The following is a 16,111-nucleotide window of genomic DNA, read 5'->3' on the forward strand; positions in this document are numbered from 1 at the left end:
GCTGTGGGGGGGGGGAATAAAAGAGGCATCAAGATGTCAGAGTGTATGTGTATTTGTATCTGTGAGTGTGAGGGAATGCTCACACAGGTCAGGGCACTGGTTTAAAACAATCCTAAAAGGCAGGGTAAACCCGCACTTCTAATGGTAAACATTTTCAAAGTAAAAGCATGTTTTTACGCAGACACAGTACTTTGCTGCTCCTGGCTTACACCAAACCTTAATAGGAAACCACATAATTTTCAGGACATAAGTTTCAAAACAGTATGAATTTAGACCAGTTACCATCAACCCCATTGTGGGTAGGAAAGATGCTCTCAGTGAAAAATTGGCATTATGGGGTTGCACAATCCCAGCCACCCAATAAGCTCATTCCATTCAAACAGAACAGGGGTTCTCTCTGCTCACAGCAGGCATCCAACAGGGTAGCACATATATGCTCTCTGAGTGAGAAAGCAACACCTTCTCACATACAACCCCCTGGAGAGAGATGGGAAGGGGGAGAGGGGAGGACTTTACACCTGCAAACTCCTAACTCTATCAGCACTAGGGCTGGGAAAAACAGCACATATTAAAAAAGGGGGTAGGAGGGGTGGGAAGGATTCCTGATAAAGCCAGTAATTTTCGAAAAAGGATATTCTTAAGCCATTTTTCTTAGAAGATGAGTAAGTTTAATGATTCAACATCCAAGTCTTTGTCTTTCTCATGGACTTTAGTCAAGCCCTAATGACTATAAGCAAACTGCTTCAAAGTGCAGCTGTCAGAACTCTTATTCTTCTTGGTAGAAAAACACTATATGCACAAAATATATGTCATATTAATTAAGGCATCTCAACTTCAAGTATCTGTCCCTGGGCCTTTAGATAATCAATATGACCACTAAAAATAGAACAGTGGCATCTCAAATGGGGCAGACATGAGCCACGCCCAATCCTAAGAGACTCCTGTGAGATGTGAGCTGGGATGCACATGTGTTTTGCAGTACCACTGAATATCCATTTAATGTAGCCATATGTTTTCAGTTTTTCTGTATGTCCTATTCAGCCTAGGAAACAAAATAACTAACAGACCTATAACTCTTGGCTCAGCTCATCTTGAAAATCCAGTTAACTGCCTAGCTGACTGAGGTCTGGTGGGAAAGAACTGTTCTCCAGGTCTAAAAGAACTGCTGCTTGCACTGAAATTCCATGAGTTTCATGATGAACATCTTGATTTTTTCTTTCAGTTTCCCCCTCACCAAAAGTAAGCCAGCTCTGTCTGTCAAGATGCCCAGGCTGTGTGGCAGCGGTGTCAAAGGCTGCCATTTGCTTGAAGGCACTGCCATCTGCAGCAGTAAAACATTTTGTCTCCGGAAAATAAACACATCTGCCTTTGCCAGTGTCCTCCCACTGTGCCGCCCATCTGGAGCAGGTGAGCTGGAAGGCAAGCCTGGGCATGGTGAGACAGGGGTGAGCAGAGGAGGCAAGGCCTCCAGGGAGATGGCACTTGGAGGAAGAAGGTAGTGCTGTGTCATGTCACATCCTGCTAACCACATTCGCCAAAAAGCATACGAAATTACCCTTGTTAGTGACATTTTAATCATATGCAGCAAATGGTTGGTTGTGTTACAGGACAAGACCTGTAAAGTCAAGGTTTCCCCAAGGCCATCTGCTCTCCAGGTCACATGACCTCACTGATACCAATAAACACATGACATCTTTGTGCCAGCCACCAAAGGCAAGATGACAATAACTCTAGTGGTCAGACAGAGGCTCAAAGCAACAGGATTCTTCTAGGACAAGACCACACTATACGTGCCTACTATAAAGCAGACTAAACACACTCAAATTGAGGCCAAGTACTGGGACAAGTCACGATCACTTTTAGAAATGACTAATATCTGAAATTCTTTCCTACATACTCTTTACCTTTCCCTGAAAAAATAAATTCAAGTCTGCTTATGGTCTTGACATTAGATCTTTAAATTACACTATTTGGGGGCTAGAAGAAACCATACAAAATTATCCAAATTCCCTCTTTCTCCCAAGGTATTTTAACTAGCTCACAAGAGAGCTAGTGCTAAACCTCCTGAGGCAGGGCTCTTTCAGTTATACCACTGGTTTTCAAACTTTGGTGGGAAGGGGACAGTGAAACCTTTTTGTTTGTTTGTTTTCAAATAAAATTGTACATGGAATCCCAATATATAAAATAGATGAAAGTTACGTTGACCTATATGAAACACAGCTAACATTTCACTATACTGCTCTTCTTTGTGACTTTTCTAAGGCAACTTCAAGAAATAGTTTGAAAACCACTACACTGGGGCGCCTGGGTGGCGCAGTCGGTTAAGCGTCCCACTTCAGCCAGGTCACGATCTCGCGGTCCGGGAGTTCGAGCCCCGCGTCAGGCTCTGGGCTGATGGCGCAGAGCCTGGAGCCTGTTTCCGATTCTGTGTCTCCCTCTCTCTCTGCTCCTCCCCCGTTCATGCTCTGTCTCTCTCTGTCCCAAAAATAAATAAACGTTGAAAAAAAAATTAAAAAAAAAAAAAAAAAAAGAAAGAAAACCACTACACCAGGCTGGCTGATATTTTCCCAACTCATTATTTCCATTTTTTAGGTGTATAGTCCTATAAAAAAATAAATTACCAAAAGCTCACCAAGTACTTGGCAGAAAGGTTCTATGAAAACACTTTGGCCAGTGAGTAGCAGTAGAAAAGCCCTGAAGACTACATACCATGAAGGGCAGCATTCTACTCTAAACCTTGCCATGAAACTCCACATTCCCCAAGGATATCAGATTTGGCTGGTTCATACCTAGGTCTCCCCATATGTAAAATGGAGATCAGGGTGGATAATAACAGATAATTTTAGGGCATTCAAATAGGCTACACCAAATGTGCCATTTCAAGCAAGAAATAGCCCCATTACTTATCACTCTCCCTTCTATAGCCCATTAATCAAATCATAAGGAGAATTTAAATAAGCATTGTGCAAACTATGCCTAAAAGTCATTACAAAATTTTCAAAATAATCCTATTAAAATCCAAATAGCATTTTCTTTTATTTTTTAATGTTTATGTTATTTTTGAGAGAGAGAGACACACACACACAGAGTGTTATAGAGAGAAAGAGGGAGACACAGAATCTGAAGCAGACTCCAGGCTCTGAGCTATCAGCACAGAGCCCAACGCGAGGCTCGAACTCACACACTGTGAGATCATGACCTGAGCTGAAGTCGGACGCTTAACCAACCGAACCACCCAGGCACCCCTCCAAATAGCATTTTCTTAATGAAGACGTCAATTATTAAATACTATTTTCCAGAAGATATCATTCACTCATTCAAAATATATTTTATTAAACTAATGGCGAAGACTCAGTTCTTGTAATCTGCCACATTTGATTGTTCCTTCCTTCTAAACAGATGAAAGTGAGACTCAGCAAACGTAAGGGACTTAGTCAAGATCACACAAACTAGTACATACCAGAGAACACATCAGAACTCTGTGATTCCAAAACCTATGCTCAAAGAAGCCTCTTAAGTATTTGAAAGTGGGGAGTCAAACCCATAGCAAAAAACCTAATAAGCCTTTTTCCTGCTCCCTGGTGTATATGGAGGAGAGCAACTTAAATGTACACATGTATTTAAATAAAAAGCTAGAATGAATCCTCTAGATTCCCCTCTCCCCATCTGTGTGGAGTTTTTTTTCCATCTTTTCCTGCTAACCTCATCTTTAATTCTTACATGGTGAAGTAATATCCATTCAATAAAAATATTTTTTAAAGTTTATTATTTATTTTTGAGAGAGAGAGAGAGAGAGAGAGAGAGAGAGAGAGAGAGAAGGGGGAAGGGCAGAAAGAGAAGGAGAGAAAATCCTAAGCAGCATTTGCATGGTCAGCACAGAGCCTGACATGGGGCTTGATCTCAAAGTGTGAGATCATGACCTGAGCTGAAATCAAGAGTCAGACACTTAATCAACTGAACTACCCAGGCGCTCCTCATGAAAATATTTTAATGCAATTCCCTTCCAGTATATAAATGTATAATAACATTTTCAGTGGTATCTGTGGATCAACTGGATGACATTTATTCAGCAAATACTTACTGAACACCTACAATGGGCACATATTTATACGTTATCTATATAATCCTATACAGAGATCCTGACACACTTAATAGAACTGGAAATTTTATGCTTCCCCAAATGCACAAACATACTTATATGTTAGTGCAGTAACTAATAAGGGAGACAGTATGAAAGAGCATGGTATTTGGAGTTAGAATCTTACCTCAGCATTTTACAGGCTATATATGTGTCTTTGGTATACCTGGACACATAACAGACTCTTTAAACTCTTTATTAACCAGTCTTAATAGCCTTGTAAGTAAAATGGGGATAACATTCATCTTTATGTTGTCATAGTAAGCATTAAATAAGGTCACGTATATATCTAGAATAGCGCTGTCCAAGAGAACCTCCTATGATGACGCACATGTTCTATATTGGCAATGTCCAATATGGTAGCCACTAGCCACATGTGGCTATTGAGCACTTGAAAAGTGGCGACTGTGACTGAGGAATCAATTCTTTTTATAGAAACAAAAAGTTTATTTTCTCATTCAAAGTCCAAGAAACTCTCACCTAGGAACTAAATTTTAAATTTTATTTAATTATTTATAATTGTAATTGCCATATATGACTAGTGGCTACCAAACTGGACTGTGTTGATCTAGACCAAAGCCCTACACATATTAAATGATCAATGTTGGTTTATTGCTATTTTTCCTATCCATATCAATAATGTTTTATATCCTCCTCTTTAACCAGCAAATCAGTTCAACTAAAAAAGCACAACAAAGAATCTCATAAGAAATTTATACCTATTAAATTGCTTCTTCAACCAAGCAGCAATAGCAGCATAGAAACAAGTGATTTATTAGTCATACACGCCACACACTGTGCTAACAGCTTTGCATGATTACTTCATTTAATCTTTATAATAATTCTGTGAAGTAGGTGCTATTATCTGTAAACAGAGAAATTAAGCTTAGAATCTGTCCAAAGACACAGCTAGTAGTAAGTCAGTGAGCACAGATTTAAACTGAAGCAGTCTAATTCCAGAGATGGTGCTTAACCACAATGCTAAACCTGCCTGCATCTTGAAGAACAAGTTTATTTAAAATTCATTATGTACTCTGCAATAAATAAATGTCCTCCCAACCAAATACCACCCCCAGACACACACACACACACACACACACACACACACACACACACACACGGAGCAACTTAGAAATCAAACAATCTGAGCTACAGACACAAAGTTATACACATGGTAACTGGCTGACCCAAAATAAGTCTCATGTGTGAGTGTACACATGTACTAAATCTAGTGACTTTGCACTTATTAGGAAGACTAAAAAAAATATCATCTTTCTCCCCAGAATAAAATGACTAAAACATAAACTTGTATTTTGGAACAATCTAACTTGATAGAAGGGTGGCGAGCAGAGACTGGACTCAGAACCACAGGCAGAGTCTGTCAATACTTACTAGAGCCCTATACCACTGTCTACAAGGGATATTTATTTGTTAAGACATCAAATATGTCTGCTAGGAGATTAACCAGATCCAATGCATTTGCATGAAGCGCATTGCCACTCTTATCTCAGTTCTAAAAGGAGCTTAATTTACTTAATGTCTGCTATACTTATGACAAAGTATTTATTGTGCCCAAAGCTGGAATTCTTATCCCAGTTCTGCCTGACAAGTCACAGGAATATTTCACACAGCAAGCCACAGTATGCTGTGGTATTACCATATACCACAGGAATTTCTGAGTGGCGGGAAAGCTCGTATCTGACCCATTTTCCTCTCTCACAGAGCAGTGAGCAAGAAAAGGCCAATGACCTTTTACCCCGATCAAAACAATGTAGGTAAATCTGTCTCCTTCCCACCATCGTATCTCTAGCTTCTCTTCAAATCTCACAATCCTTGTATCGCACAAGCCCCTAGGCCAAAGGTAACACTGAGAAAAAGAGGCTCTATTTATTTTTTTTTCAACGTTTATTTATTTTTGGGACAGAGAGAGACAGAGCATGAACGGGGGAGGGGCAGAGAGAGAGGGAGACACAGAATCGGAAACAGGCTCCAGGCTCCGAGCCATCAGCCCAGAGCCTGACGCGGGGCTGGAACTCCCGGACCGCGAGATCGTGACCTGGCTGAAGTCAGACGCTTAACCGACTGCGCCACCCAGGCGCCCCAAAGAGGCTCTATTTATTAAGAAGTTCTCAATCCAGGGTTATTAGGCACTAGAAAATAAACTCCTTTAAAGACCTGTAATAAGTAACTTAAAAAAAAAAAAAATAACACCTGTATTGTTTAGACTCCTGTCATAACTCAGCTTAAGCAAGTGCCGATGAAACTAAAACCATAATAAAAACATGAATAGTGCTGATGTTCTAGAAACACTACCAAAAAACCAAGGAGCTGATGTAAGGCAGAACAGTCAAGTAATTATGGCACCATTAGCATAGCTCTGCTGACCTGCTGGGTGACCTGTAACTAGTCCCTTTGCCACTTTATGCCATTCATTCTGTATCAGTGACAGAGAATTAACTACTATGTATCTCAGTGGAATAGTGAGTAGATTAAATTATTAAGCAAAATGCTTCAGGCAAAAGTCATATGAATGTTAAATATTATGATTTACAAGCATTCATTTTCCTAGCACTCCTGTGGGGTTAGGAAGTTATCTTGATTTCATAGATGAGTACACAGGCACAGGGGGTAAGGTCACATGATAAGTCTCCATTTACTTAGTCCCCGTGGGAAGGGAATAATACACACCTTTAGCAATCACATGAACTTTCTTGGCACATCCTACACAATCTTTAATACATTCAATCCTTAACTTAATGTTGCCATCTTTTAACATGCTGTTGCTAGAACCAAAACAGCTCTAAGATAGCAACAAGGCCAAAGTAAGTGAAGATGAATAATTCTGTGTGCTATGGCAAGAATAATCACAGAAAGACAGACAATCTCAAGGTGAAATGTGCATTGTTATTTTCAAGATCTCACCTCCACTACCACATAAGAACTTTTAGCTGTAGGAATTAAGAATCATGGTTTGCTATGAAAACACTGACGAAAATTTTTAAAGGCTATCTCAGGCCTTCATGTTGGTGTGACCCAACCAAATTCTCTGTGAATGTATTTCCCCTCAGGCTTTAATTAGCGAATATGCAGAAAAAGAAACAAATCCAAACAGCCTGAAGAGTGAGTAAGTACCAATAATGAGAAAGGCTCAGGAGGTCCAAAAAAGGGCAAAATTACTACTATATAATAGGAATATAGAAGAAGCACAGAAAATTTTTCTGCTCTCATGTAAGCCTACTTGCTATACTGCTTACCCGACTCCGAAGACAGTCAGCCAGGTTTCGGCGTGTGAAATTAGCTGCTGCTGTGGGAGACAATTCATAACCTGGTCCAAGAGATAAACAGTCATAAGCAGAAGAAATAACAGCACCCCAAATCATCCCACTACTCCTGTTCTTACATCCTTCCACCCTCTGTACACCCAGAGTACATAAAGTACACAGAACGAAGAGTATAATCCTACTTCTTGTCCGTTTCCCCACACAACAGTTGTGAAATAGCTGGTTAGTACTGACAGTGATTCCTGGCCACAACACAGAACCAAGGCAACTATTCTATGGTGAGATCAAATGCACAGCCTTGCTTAAGCTGATCATTCATCAATAGACTGTGGTTTCCTCTATAGGAGGGGTACAAATACACAAGTATAGGAAAGAAAAGAACGAGGTTTCAAGATGCTGATTTTTAAAGTTTATTTAAAAAAGGATATTGGGAAAAAGAGAGCTGGAAGTTAGGACTGCCTCAGTCATATTTCACAAGATTTTCTTTTAAAAAAAAAATAAGTAACTTTATTAATGATTTTCAAAAGTACAGGCCACAGAAAAACACATTTCCATCACTATCTACAACATTTTTAAAAAACAGAGTATCTCAAGCATAAAACCTCTAAAAAGAAAGTCGTAATGACAACAAAACTACAGCCCAGAGAAATGCCATCAGGTATGTGTTTAATAATGCACTCACTTTGGAACTTAACCCCCCCAGTAAAAAGGGACTAGTGCCAAAACCCAAGAATGACCCAAAACTGAGCAGCCCCATGCAGGAAATGCCAGTTTGGAAAAACAGACAGCATGTGGTTAAATTATTCCCTACAACAATTCAAACACCAGTGTGTACAGCAGGTAAGATTAGATTGAAATTCTAACAAATATTTATTGAACAGCAATTATGTTTCAAGGTCTATGCTACGTGCTTTCATATGTTATTGAATTTCATGCTCACAACAAGCCTATCAGTACCTATTAAATTATAAGGGGAGCAACTCTGAACAAGCAGGAATACTTTGCAATTCTCCACCTAATCCCCTAAACACCACTAAGGATTTTACAGTTATTTTAAAGGCAGAAAGGTCTGATTCCTATTTATATATGGATTTTTCTTCCTTTCCCTTATTTTATCTCAGTTCTCAAACTTTAATATGCATTAAGAATTACTGTGCAGGGTTATATACACAAAACTACATCTGACAGGTAATTTAAGATTTTAAAGGCAATTTTAACCATACACGACTTTTGTTTTCTGCACTGACTTTCAACTCCAAAACCCATGTAACAAGCAACTCTCTCAACTGGTTTACTCTTCCTCCCCCTCCAATCATGAAATATTGCTGCAGCTACCGTACTTGAGAGACATTATTGGCTTCCCTCGCCTGCCATGTAGGCAGAAAGTAGAGCCACTAGAAAAAAAAAAATTCTTGAAATACTCTCAACTTGCCTAAACCTAAGTGCCATGTGCTTCAGGTTCCTTTTTCATCTTTGAATTCTCTGTGGTACTAGCCAGAGTGCTTAAGACAGAGGAGGCCCTCAAAAATATTCATGGAACTGAATGTATGATGCTAAATTTACTACCTAAAAAACTACATAATTGGGTCATATGCAGCCATTTTATACAATGATATTCAAATTAAGTTCTTTCACAGCTCCATATTATACCAGTGCTGTGTCTAAGTGTATTAAACTGTAAAGTAACTGAAGGTCTTTCCTGCTAGTGACACTATGAACTTTCCTGGATAATAGGGCTAGTGGCAGTATTATTTCATAATAATGCTTTGCCTAATGAGGAAATCCTACTGAGGAATCCTCTAACAAGGATTAGAGCTCATTAGTCCCAGAGGAAACTCACAAAAATCCTAATTATCTTCCTAGACACGAATCTACCAGAAAGGCAAGGCAGAACTCTTTTTGATGGTAAATCTCCCACAATTACACAGAGCTTTAAGTTCACAAGCATTTTACATATTATTTATTATTATTATTATTATTATTATTATTATTATTATCCCATTTTAGAGATGAGGAAAATAAAGGCCCAGAGAGGATAAGTAACTTGTCACATTAAAAAAAAGAATAGTAAAACCAAGTTCAACTGAGGTCTTTTAGCTTTGAGGTTCAGCCATACCTTAGCTCAAATAACATCCTCTGAAATACCTAACACTTAAAAAGACTGATACTACCATGTTCATCTCCAAGGTGGCCCTCGAGTATCAGTGTTATAATGGTTCTCTTTTCTGCTCCAGGATTTTTACAGAAAATCTTCAGGATCAGAAGGAGAGTCTAGTTAAGGTTTTAAAAGTAGGAAGATTCAAATAAAAATATGGCCACATTGGTCTGCTCATATGTAGAATTGCCAGTAGAGAGTATTTGTTTTTAGTTCAGATTTAAAGACAAATCAACCAAAGTTACATTCCAAGTATTACCCACCATTTCTCATCTTATAAAGTTGCACATTTTTCTGAATATATTCTGCAAACTGTACAGTGTCTCCAGCCTCTCCAACACACAGAAGTAAGATTTTTTCACTCATCTTAAACATCTTGTCATGATCTGCTCAAAGAAAAAAAATAGTGTTAAAAATTACCTCATCAGAAATTTACTGCTATCACACAGGAAGCCATAAATATAGTTTATCAATCACTATACTGAATAATTTTGCTAATCACTGTTTTTAGAAGACTTTAAACATTTTTAAAGTTTATTTATTTATTTTGATAGAAAAAGTACGTGTGAGCAGGGGAGGGGCAGAGAGAGGGAGAAAGAGAATCCCAAGCAGAGCCAGACACGGGACCATGAACTGCAAGATCATGAGCCAAAATCAAGAGCAGACATGCAACCGACTGAGCCACCCAGGCAGCTCTGTTTTTAAAAGACTTTAATGGGCAACTATATTAATTACTCTCTTTCACTCTCCATGTTAAACCCATTGGTGTATTTTATTAAGGTCAATCTCAGTTGAAGAATATATTTGAAGGCCGACCATTGAAAATACAGTTAAATACATTTAAAGGCATTTGAAATGCAAAAAAACAGAACCTTCAAAGAAATTGAAGGAACGAAGCCAATGGCCATTATCTTTAGGTTCATGATTACAAAGCCCTGCAATGTCTCTACAAATACAAATGTTAGTTATTTTGTTTATACACACACAAAAGCACAGATGAAGAACCAGTGCTACAATGAAAATTAAGGAGCCCTCTTGAGAAAGAACAAAAAAAATCAACTGAGAATATAAATCACCTTAAAAAGTAAAGCAACACCATTTCCAAAGCAAAGAGAAAACTAAAATGACTGCCAGAGCAAAAATACTAATGAATATTTTAACACTAAGCTATTTAAAAATAACCTCAAAAATCCCCAAAGTCTAATCTTACCTAGTTGAACCACATCCATTCAGATTACACAGATAAACAAATACTCATATAGCAATTAGTGCCTGAGGTAGAAAACCCCATGTTCGGCATGTAGCTTCAGAAAAGGCCCAAATATCCCTATCCCACTCTCACTTTCACTTTCCATTTTTCAAATAGTGCTGAATAATCTTCCCTGGGAGTCAGGTTTGAAAGCTATTTGAAAGCTTCTGAAATGCCAAAATACCTTAATAAGATTTAATGAACAAAATGCTACAGTCAAGTTATTTTACAAATGTTTGAGTTGTAGAACCGTAAGACTTCTTAGACTGAAAAAAAAAATCACACAAACTGTACCTGCAGATAGTATCAAACTGCCTTGAAACTCCTATACAAACACTTTTATTCATTTATTATAGGCTACAGAAGACTCAAAGACTGTTTGAGTCATAAACTTGCAAACTTGGTCATAAAAACAAAAAACAAACATATATGGATATATTACCTTTCCAAAGAAAAAAGACCAGAAGAGTATTAGATGCCACTGGCATCTAGGTTCTTGCCAGTGGCAAGAGTATGCACAATTTTTATTTCTTTCTTCGTGCTTGTTACCATTTCTTAAAATGCCTATACTGGGGCGCCTGGGTGGCTCAGTAGGTTAAGTGTCCAACTGCGGCTCAGGTCATGATCTCTCAGTTTGTGAGTTTGAGCCCCACGTCAGGCTCTGTGCTGACAGCTTGGAGCCTGCTTTGGATTCTGGGTCTCCCTGTCTCTCTCTGCCCCTCCCCTGCTCACACTCTGTCTCTCTCTCTTAAAAATAAATAAATATTAAAAATGAAATAATATGCCTATACTAAACCTGCATCATTTTTATAAGAAAACATTAATAAGTTGTATTATTTTCACAATGAGAAAAAAGGTGTTCTTATTTTGGAAAGAGAAAAAAAGCTTGTTTACAAAGAATTAATGTCACATTTAGGAGAAATGCTAAAATTCTGGGCAGTAAACTGTTCAATTTTTAAATGAACTTAATTTAATATAAGGCCAAAAGTGTTTTTTAAGCATCTATTGTGTGTCCAGTGAAGAGCAAAGGGAGATGTTATAGATGCTAATAGCTCCCTGAGGAAACAGCCTATGTAGCACTAGGGAATTTCTAATCCTTGACAAAGAACTTACAAGATCCACATACATGAAACAAATGAGACAACAAATGAAGAATACCAGTATACAATACTGAGAAAAGCCAACTGTACTAGAACCCAAAATCTTGGGTTGATTGATTGATTGATTGATTGATTGATTTTAAGTAGGCTCCATGCCCAACGTGGGGCGTGAATTCATGACTCGTGACCCAGAGATCAAGAGTCGCATGCTCCCCCAACTGAGCCAGCCAGGTGCCCCAGTAGACCCTGGTTATAATCTGGGCTCAGCACTCTGAACTTGGGCCCTAGTTTTCAAGTGTACAAAATGGTTATACTATCACTTACCCCTACCTAACTCATAGGTAGGGAAAACTGTACATGCACAATATTATTATACTCAGTATTAGACAATGTAGTTCAGATTACACATGCTTTATGAATTCAGGGGAAAAAAGCACTCTGTGTGGGCTGAAGTGCTCTGAGTAATTTAAAAGTAATTCTATACAGACCAGGAGACAAGAGACATGAAATGTGGCATATAACCAAACTGAAGACTTGGGGCATTTTCATAAGCAAGCAATCTCTGGGAAACATCTTCTATCAAAATATCACAAAGTGACAAACCAAAAAAACAAAAACAAAAACAAATAACTGATTGGAAGTATCATTCTTACTTTATACTTGGAGAAAATAAATCCCAAAAGGTTACTCATTTTCAGCATTCTTGCTTACTCTACATAAGTTCCTTCATGAAAGATAGGGAAAAGTCCTCATAGAATTCCAAAGCTCCTATCATAAAACATTTTATACCTAGAAAAGACTATAGGAAAATTAGAATTAAGTGCAATTATTTCCAACTATTTTTCAAGAACTAACTCAAACTCATCTTTCCTCCATGCCACAGTGACCTTTCTTTTTTCTGAATACCCTCAGGCTTCACTCCTGAAATCATTAAAAACTAACCTAATATTGACTACCTATCCTTCTTTTATCATACAAAATCATCTTGTAGTACCTATTTTCTTATTTTCTTAATGTCTTAGACCCCTGTGAGGATTATACAGAATACCTGTAAAGGTACTGACTTCATTACTGTTCTACCTAGACAATACTTCCTGCTAAAATCACCTGTATATCGAAGGTCTTAGTATTCAAAATAATGGACAGATTTATTCTCAAAACAAGCTGACTCTTTTGGAAAGCATGATTTACAAATAAAACTTCTATGAACTGATCATGGAATTTCAAGTCATCTGACTTGAGGAATAATCCAATTCATACCATAGATGTCTAACAAGTCACTTGTAGGTCTCTCTTCTTCAAAAAGAACAGAATTCAAGCAAAGTCCCTCAGAGTTTTTTCCATCTCCCCAAGTGGTGACAGCCTGACAATCAGAAGCCTGTCACCTCTAAAAGCAGTGATGGGCACATACTTCCCGATTTAATCATTTTTCTTTCCTTAAACCAAAGATTAACTATAGCCTGCCTTCAAAGCTTTACCTAATCTCCACAACCTGAAAGAATCTCTTCTTCTGAACTACCTAAAAACAATTTCTTCATCCTCTGCACTACAGGACACGTTTGCATTTTATATACACAGCATAACTTTCTAGCTTATACTAGAATTATTTGTACACACATCTGAGTCCCTTATTAAATTGTAACTTCTTTTAAGATACAGGCCACATTTTATTCTTCTTCACATCCCTTCAACACCCAGCACTGTAATGGGCAACACAGGTACCCAAAACCTATTTGTCAAATAAACATTAAGCCATCTGAGCCAAAGCATAATACTCTTTCAACAGTAGCATGTCTATGATCAGTCATGAAAAGACACCCTTAGATTCAGCAGATCAACAACCCAAATCTTTCAAAAATTATTAAGTACCGACTATGGGGAGACAGTATAGTACAATACTTGTGGGCAAAAGATCTGAGTCAAACTGCACTGGTTTGAACCCAGGTACTGCCTCTTGTGGCCTTAGGCAAGTTTCTTAACCTCTAGGCCTCAGCACAAACAGCTGTTAAATGACGATATACTAATGTCTATCTTAAAAGTTTAAATGAATTCATGTAAATCATTACTTAAGTACTTAGTATTATCACTACTACCTATTTGTCATTGCACTAAGCATTTGCACCAAACTTTTTCACTCAATTCTCCCAACAAGCTTGTGAGGTTGGTATTACTAACCTGACTGAACAGATGAAGAAATCTGGGCACTGCAAAATAACTTGTACAAGGTCACAGAGCAAATTAAGTCAAAAGGCTCCAAACCCCGAACTCCACTAACTACTTAATACTTAAATACAAAGAAAACTTGGCCGCCAGTGCCCTGGAAAACCTGAAAAGGAGGATCAGGGCTGAGAAATGGGAAGAAACAGGCAGCGGGAGGGAAATGCCAAGTTTCTAGTCCCACACACAGTCTCAGTCTCCCCAGGATCTCACCTTATACCACCAGGAAACTAACCTCATTAGTAGCGACAACAGGAAAACTTTATCAAAGATTCGGGGGTCTAGGGACCCTGGTGCCCGGCAGGTGCTTGAACACATAAAAACTGAATTCCCACAGGCAACTCAACCAGCAAACATCTAACGAAGGCCAGAGCAGAGCACTGACCTAGGAGCCTTAGGAGGAGCGAATGCCAAGGCCCTAGTCCAGTCTGCCCGTCTCCTCGTTCCAAAAACTAAGCAAGTGCAGAGCAGGGCACGCGGGATTCCACCTCCCAGTCCTCCCTGGTGCTCACCCAACCCCCTACGAACTCCGTCCGACTGCCCCCAAACCCAGGCCGGCCGGGCCTCCCCTGTTTCTTCTCACCGTCCTTCATCTGGACAATGCTGCTAGCGGCCACTTGGTCGGAAGCGACAAGGACATAGTCGGGGCCCTGGATACCGATGAGGTACTCCATAGTGGCGGGAGGCCGAGAGGACAGAGCGTGGGACTCGCCGGCTTCCCGGCCTCACCAGTGAGACAGCACGGCCGAGCGAAGATTTCGCGTGACACTAACCGCGCGACCGCCCGGGCCTCCGGCGCGTTCGGATGACGCCCAATTGTCGCGAGAGGTTGCAAAGTGGGCGAGGCTTTGGGCGTCTTACTGCGTTCGCTTTTGGCCTGGGTCTCACGCAAATCTGGTGTACGGGCTGCTTGCTTTATGTAACGTCCAGTTTCTTTATTTATAAACCGAGTTTAAAACTCGCTTGGGAATGAAATCATGCGCTATATGTAAAGCTCGGAGCACGTGTGGGGGCTGAAATGGCATGCATCCCTCGATGGCTCTTTCCCTTCGCTCGGTAAAATATCTCCAGAAACTCCTTTCTCTGAAAGCCAGGTTACAGAAAAATGAACTTGACGAGACCCCTATTTATGTGTTTTACAAAAATAAAATATGGTTGAGTTAAAGCTCTAAGCATGAAGAGTAATTATCAAAGATCTATTTACAGATATTCCAACTTCAAATTACATGCAATTGTTACTTCTGGCAACAGCGGCTTGAAGGGAGGAATTTCACTTTTAATTTTAATCACATCTGTATTGTTTGAATGTTTTGCACTGCTCATGTATTATCCATTTCTTTTGAATATGGAACAAGCATGGCCATGTCTTTATATCTTGAAGTCATTCTGGGAAAAGCTGAAATATTTTATGATTAGTTTCTGACATTCACAATTTGGTCTTCATGCCAGCCCTACTAGCTTCCCAAGAAATGACAAAACAATTCCAATTCTATTTCCAAGACAACTGTGCAATTCATTTGCTTCTGCAGAAATCTGTAGTCCTTACTCTCTTCAGAATGTTTCTTCCAGCTCTCTGCCTGTGAAGGAATATAAAGCCTGAGGAGTTAGGGGCAGCCCATCTATCATGAGATGGATGCCAGGGGCAAGTGAGGTCATAAGTCAACTGTACTGCTGAGAACACAGATGCATCCATCATCCTAGAAAGATTCTTTTCTTAAACACCACTGTGGGAGTCTCCCTCCAACCCTCTCTCTCTTGTGTGTTTGTGTGTTTTTAACTGCAAAGAGTACACAGTTTGTACTATATACACAAATCACACAAGAAATGAAGAGTTAAATATCTCTCTTCCCACCAGGGATAACTACCCACTAGATGTCTGTATCCTTCCAGACCTTTTTTCCTTTGCACATACCAATATTCATTCATTCATTCACAAAAACTGCAGCATTCTGAATTGGAAAATCCAATTTT

The 16,111-nt window shown here is 39.1% G+C and overlaps 1 protein-coding gene across 1 annotated transcript in view; it reads right to left on the minus strand.

The window, feature by feature from the left end:
• PSMB2 (proteasome 20S subunit beta 2) overlaps positions 1–14,923 on the minus strand; it is a 33,509-nt gene extending 18,586 nt beyond the window's left edge. The window contains 3 exon segments of the mRNA XM_030326760.1: positions 7,393–7,463; positions 9,838–9,960; positions 14,724–14,923. Coding sequence (XP_030182620.1) covers positions 7,393–7,463; positions 9,838–9,960; positions 14,724–14,814 — 285 coding nt within the window. The 5' untranslated portion in view covers positions 14,815–14,923.
• Positions 14,924–16,111: the final 1,188 nt, after the last annotated feature.

Source organism: Lynx canadensis, chromosome C1 (assembly GCF_007474595.2).
Source record: "Lynx canadensis isolate LIC74 chromosome C1, mLynCan4.pri.v2, whole genome shotgun sequence".
Lineage (NCBI taxonomy): Eukaryota > Metazoa > Chordata > Mammalia > Carnivora > Felidae > Lynx > Lynx canadensis.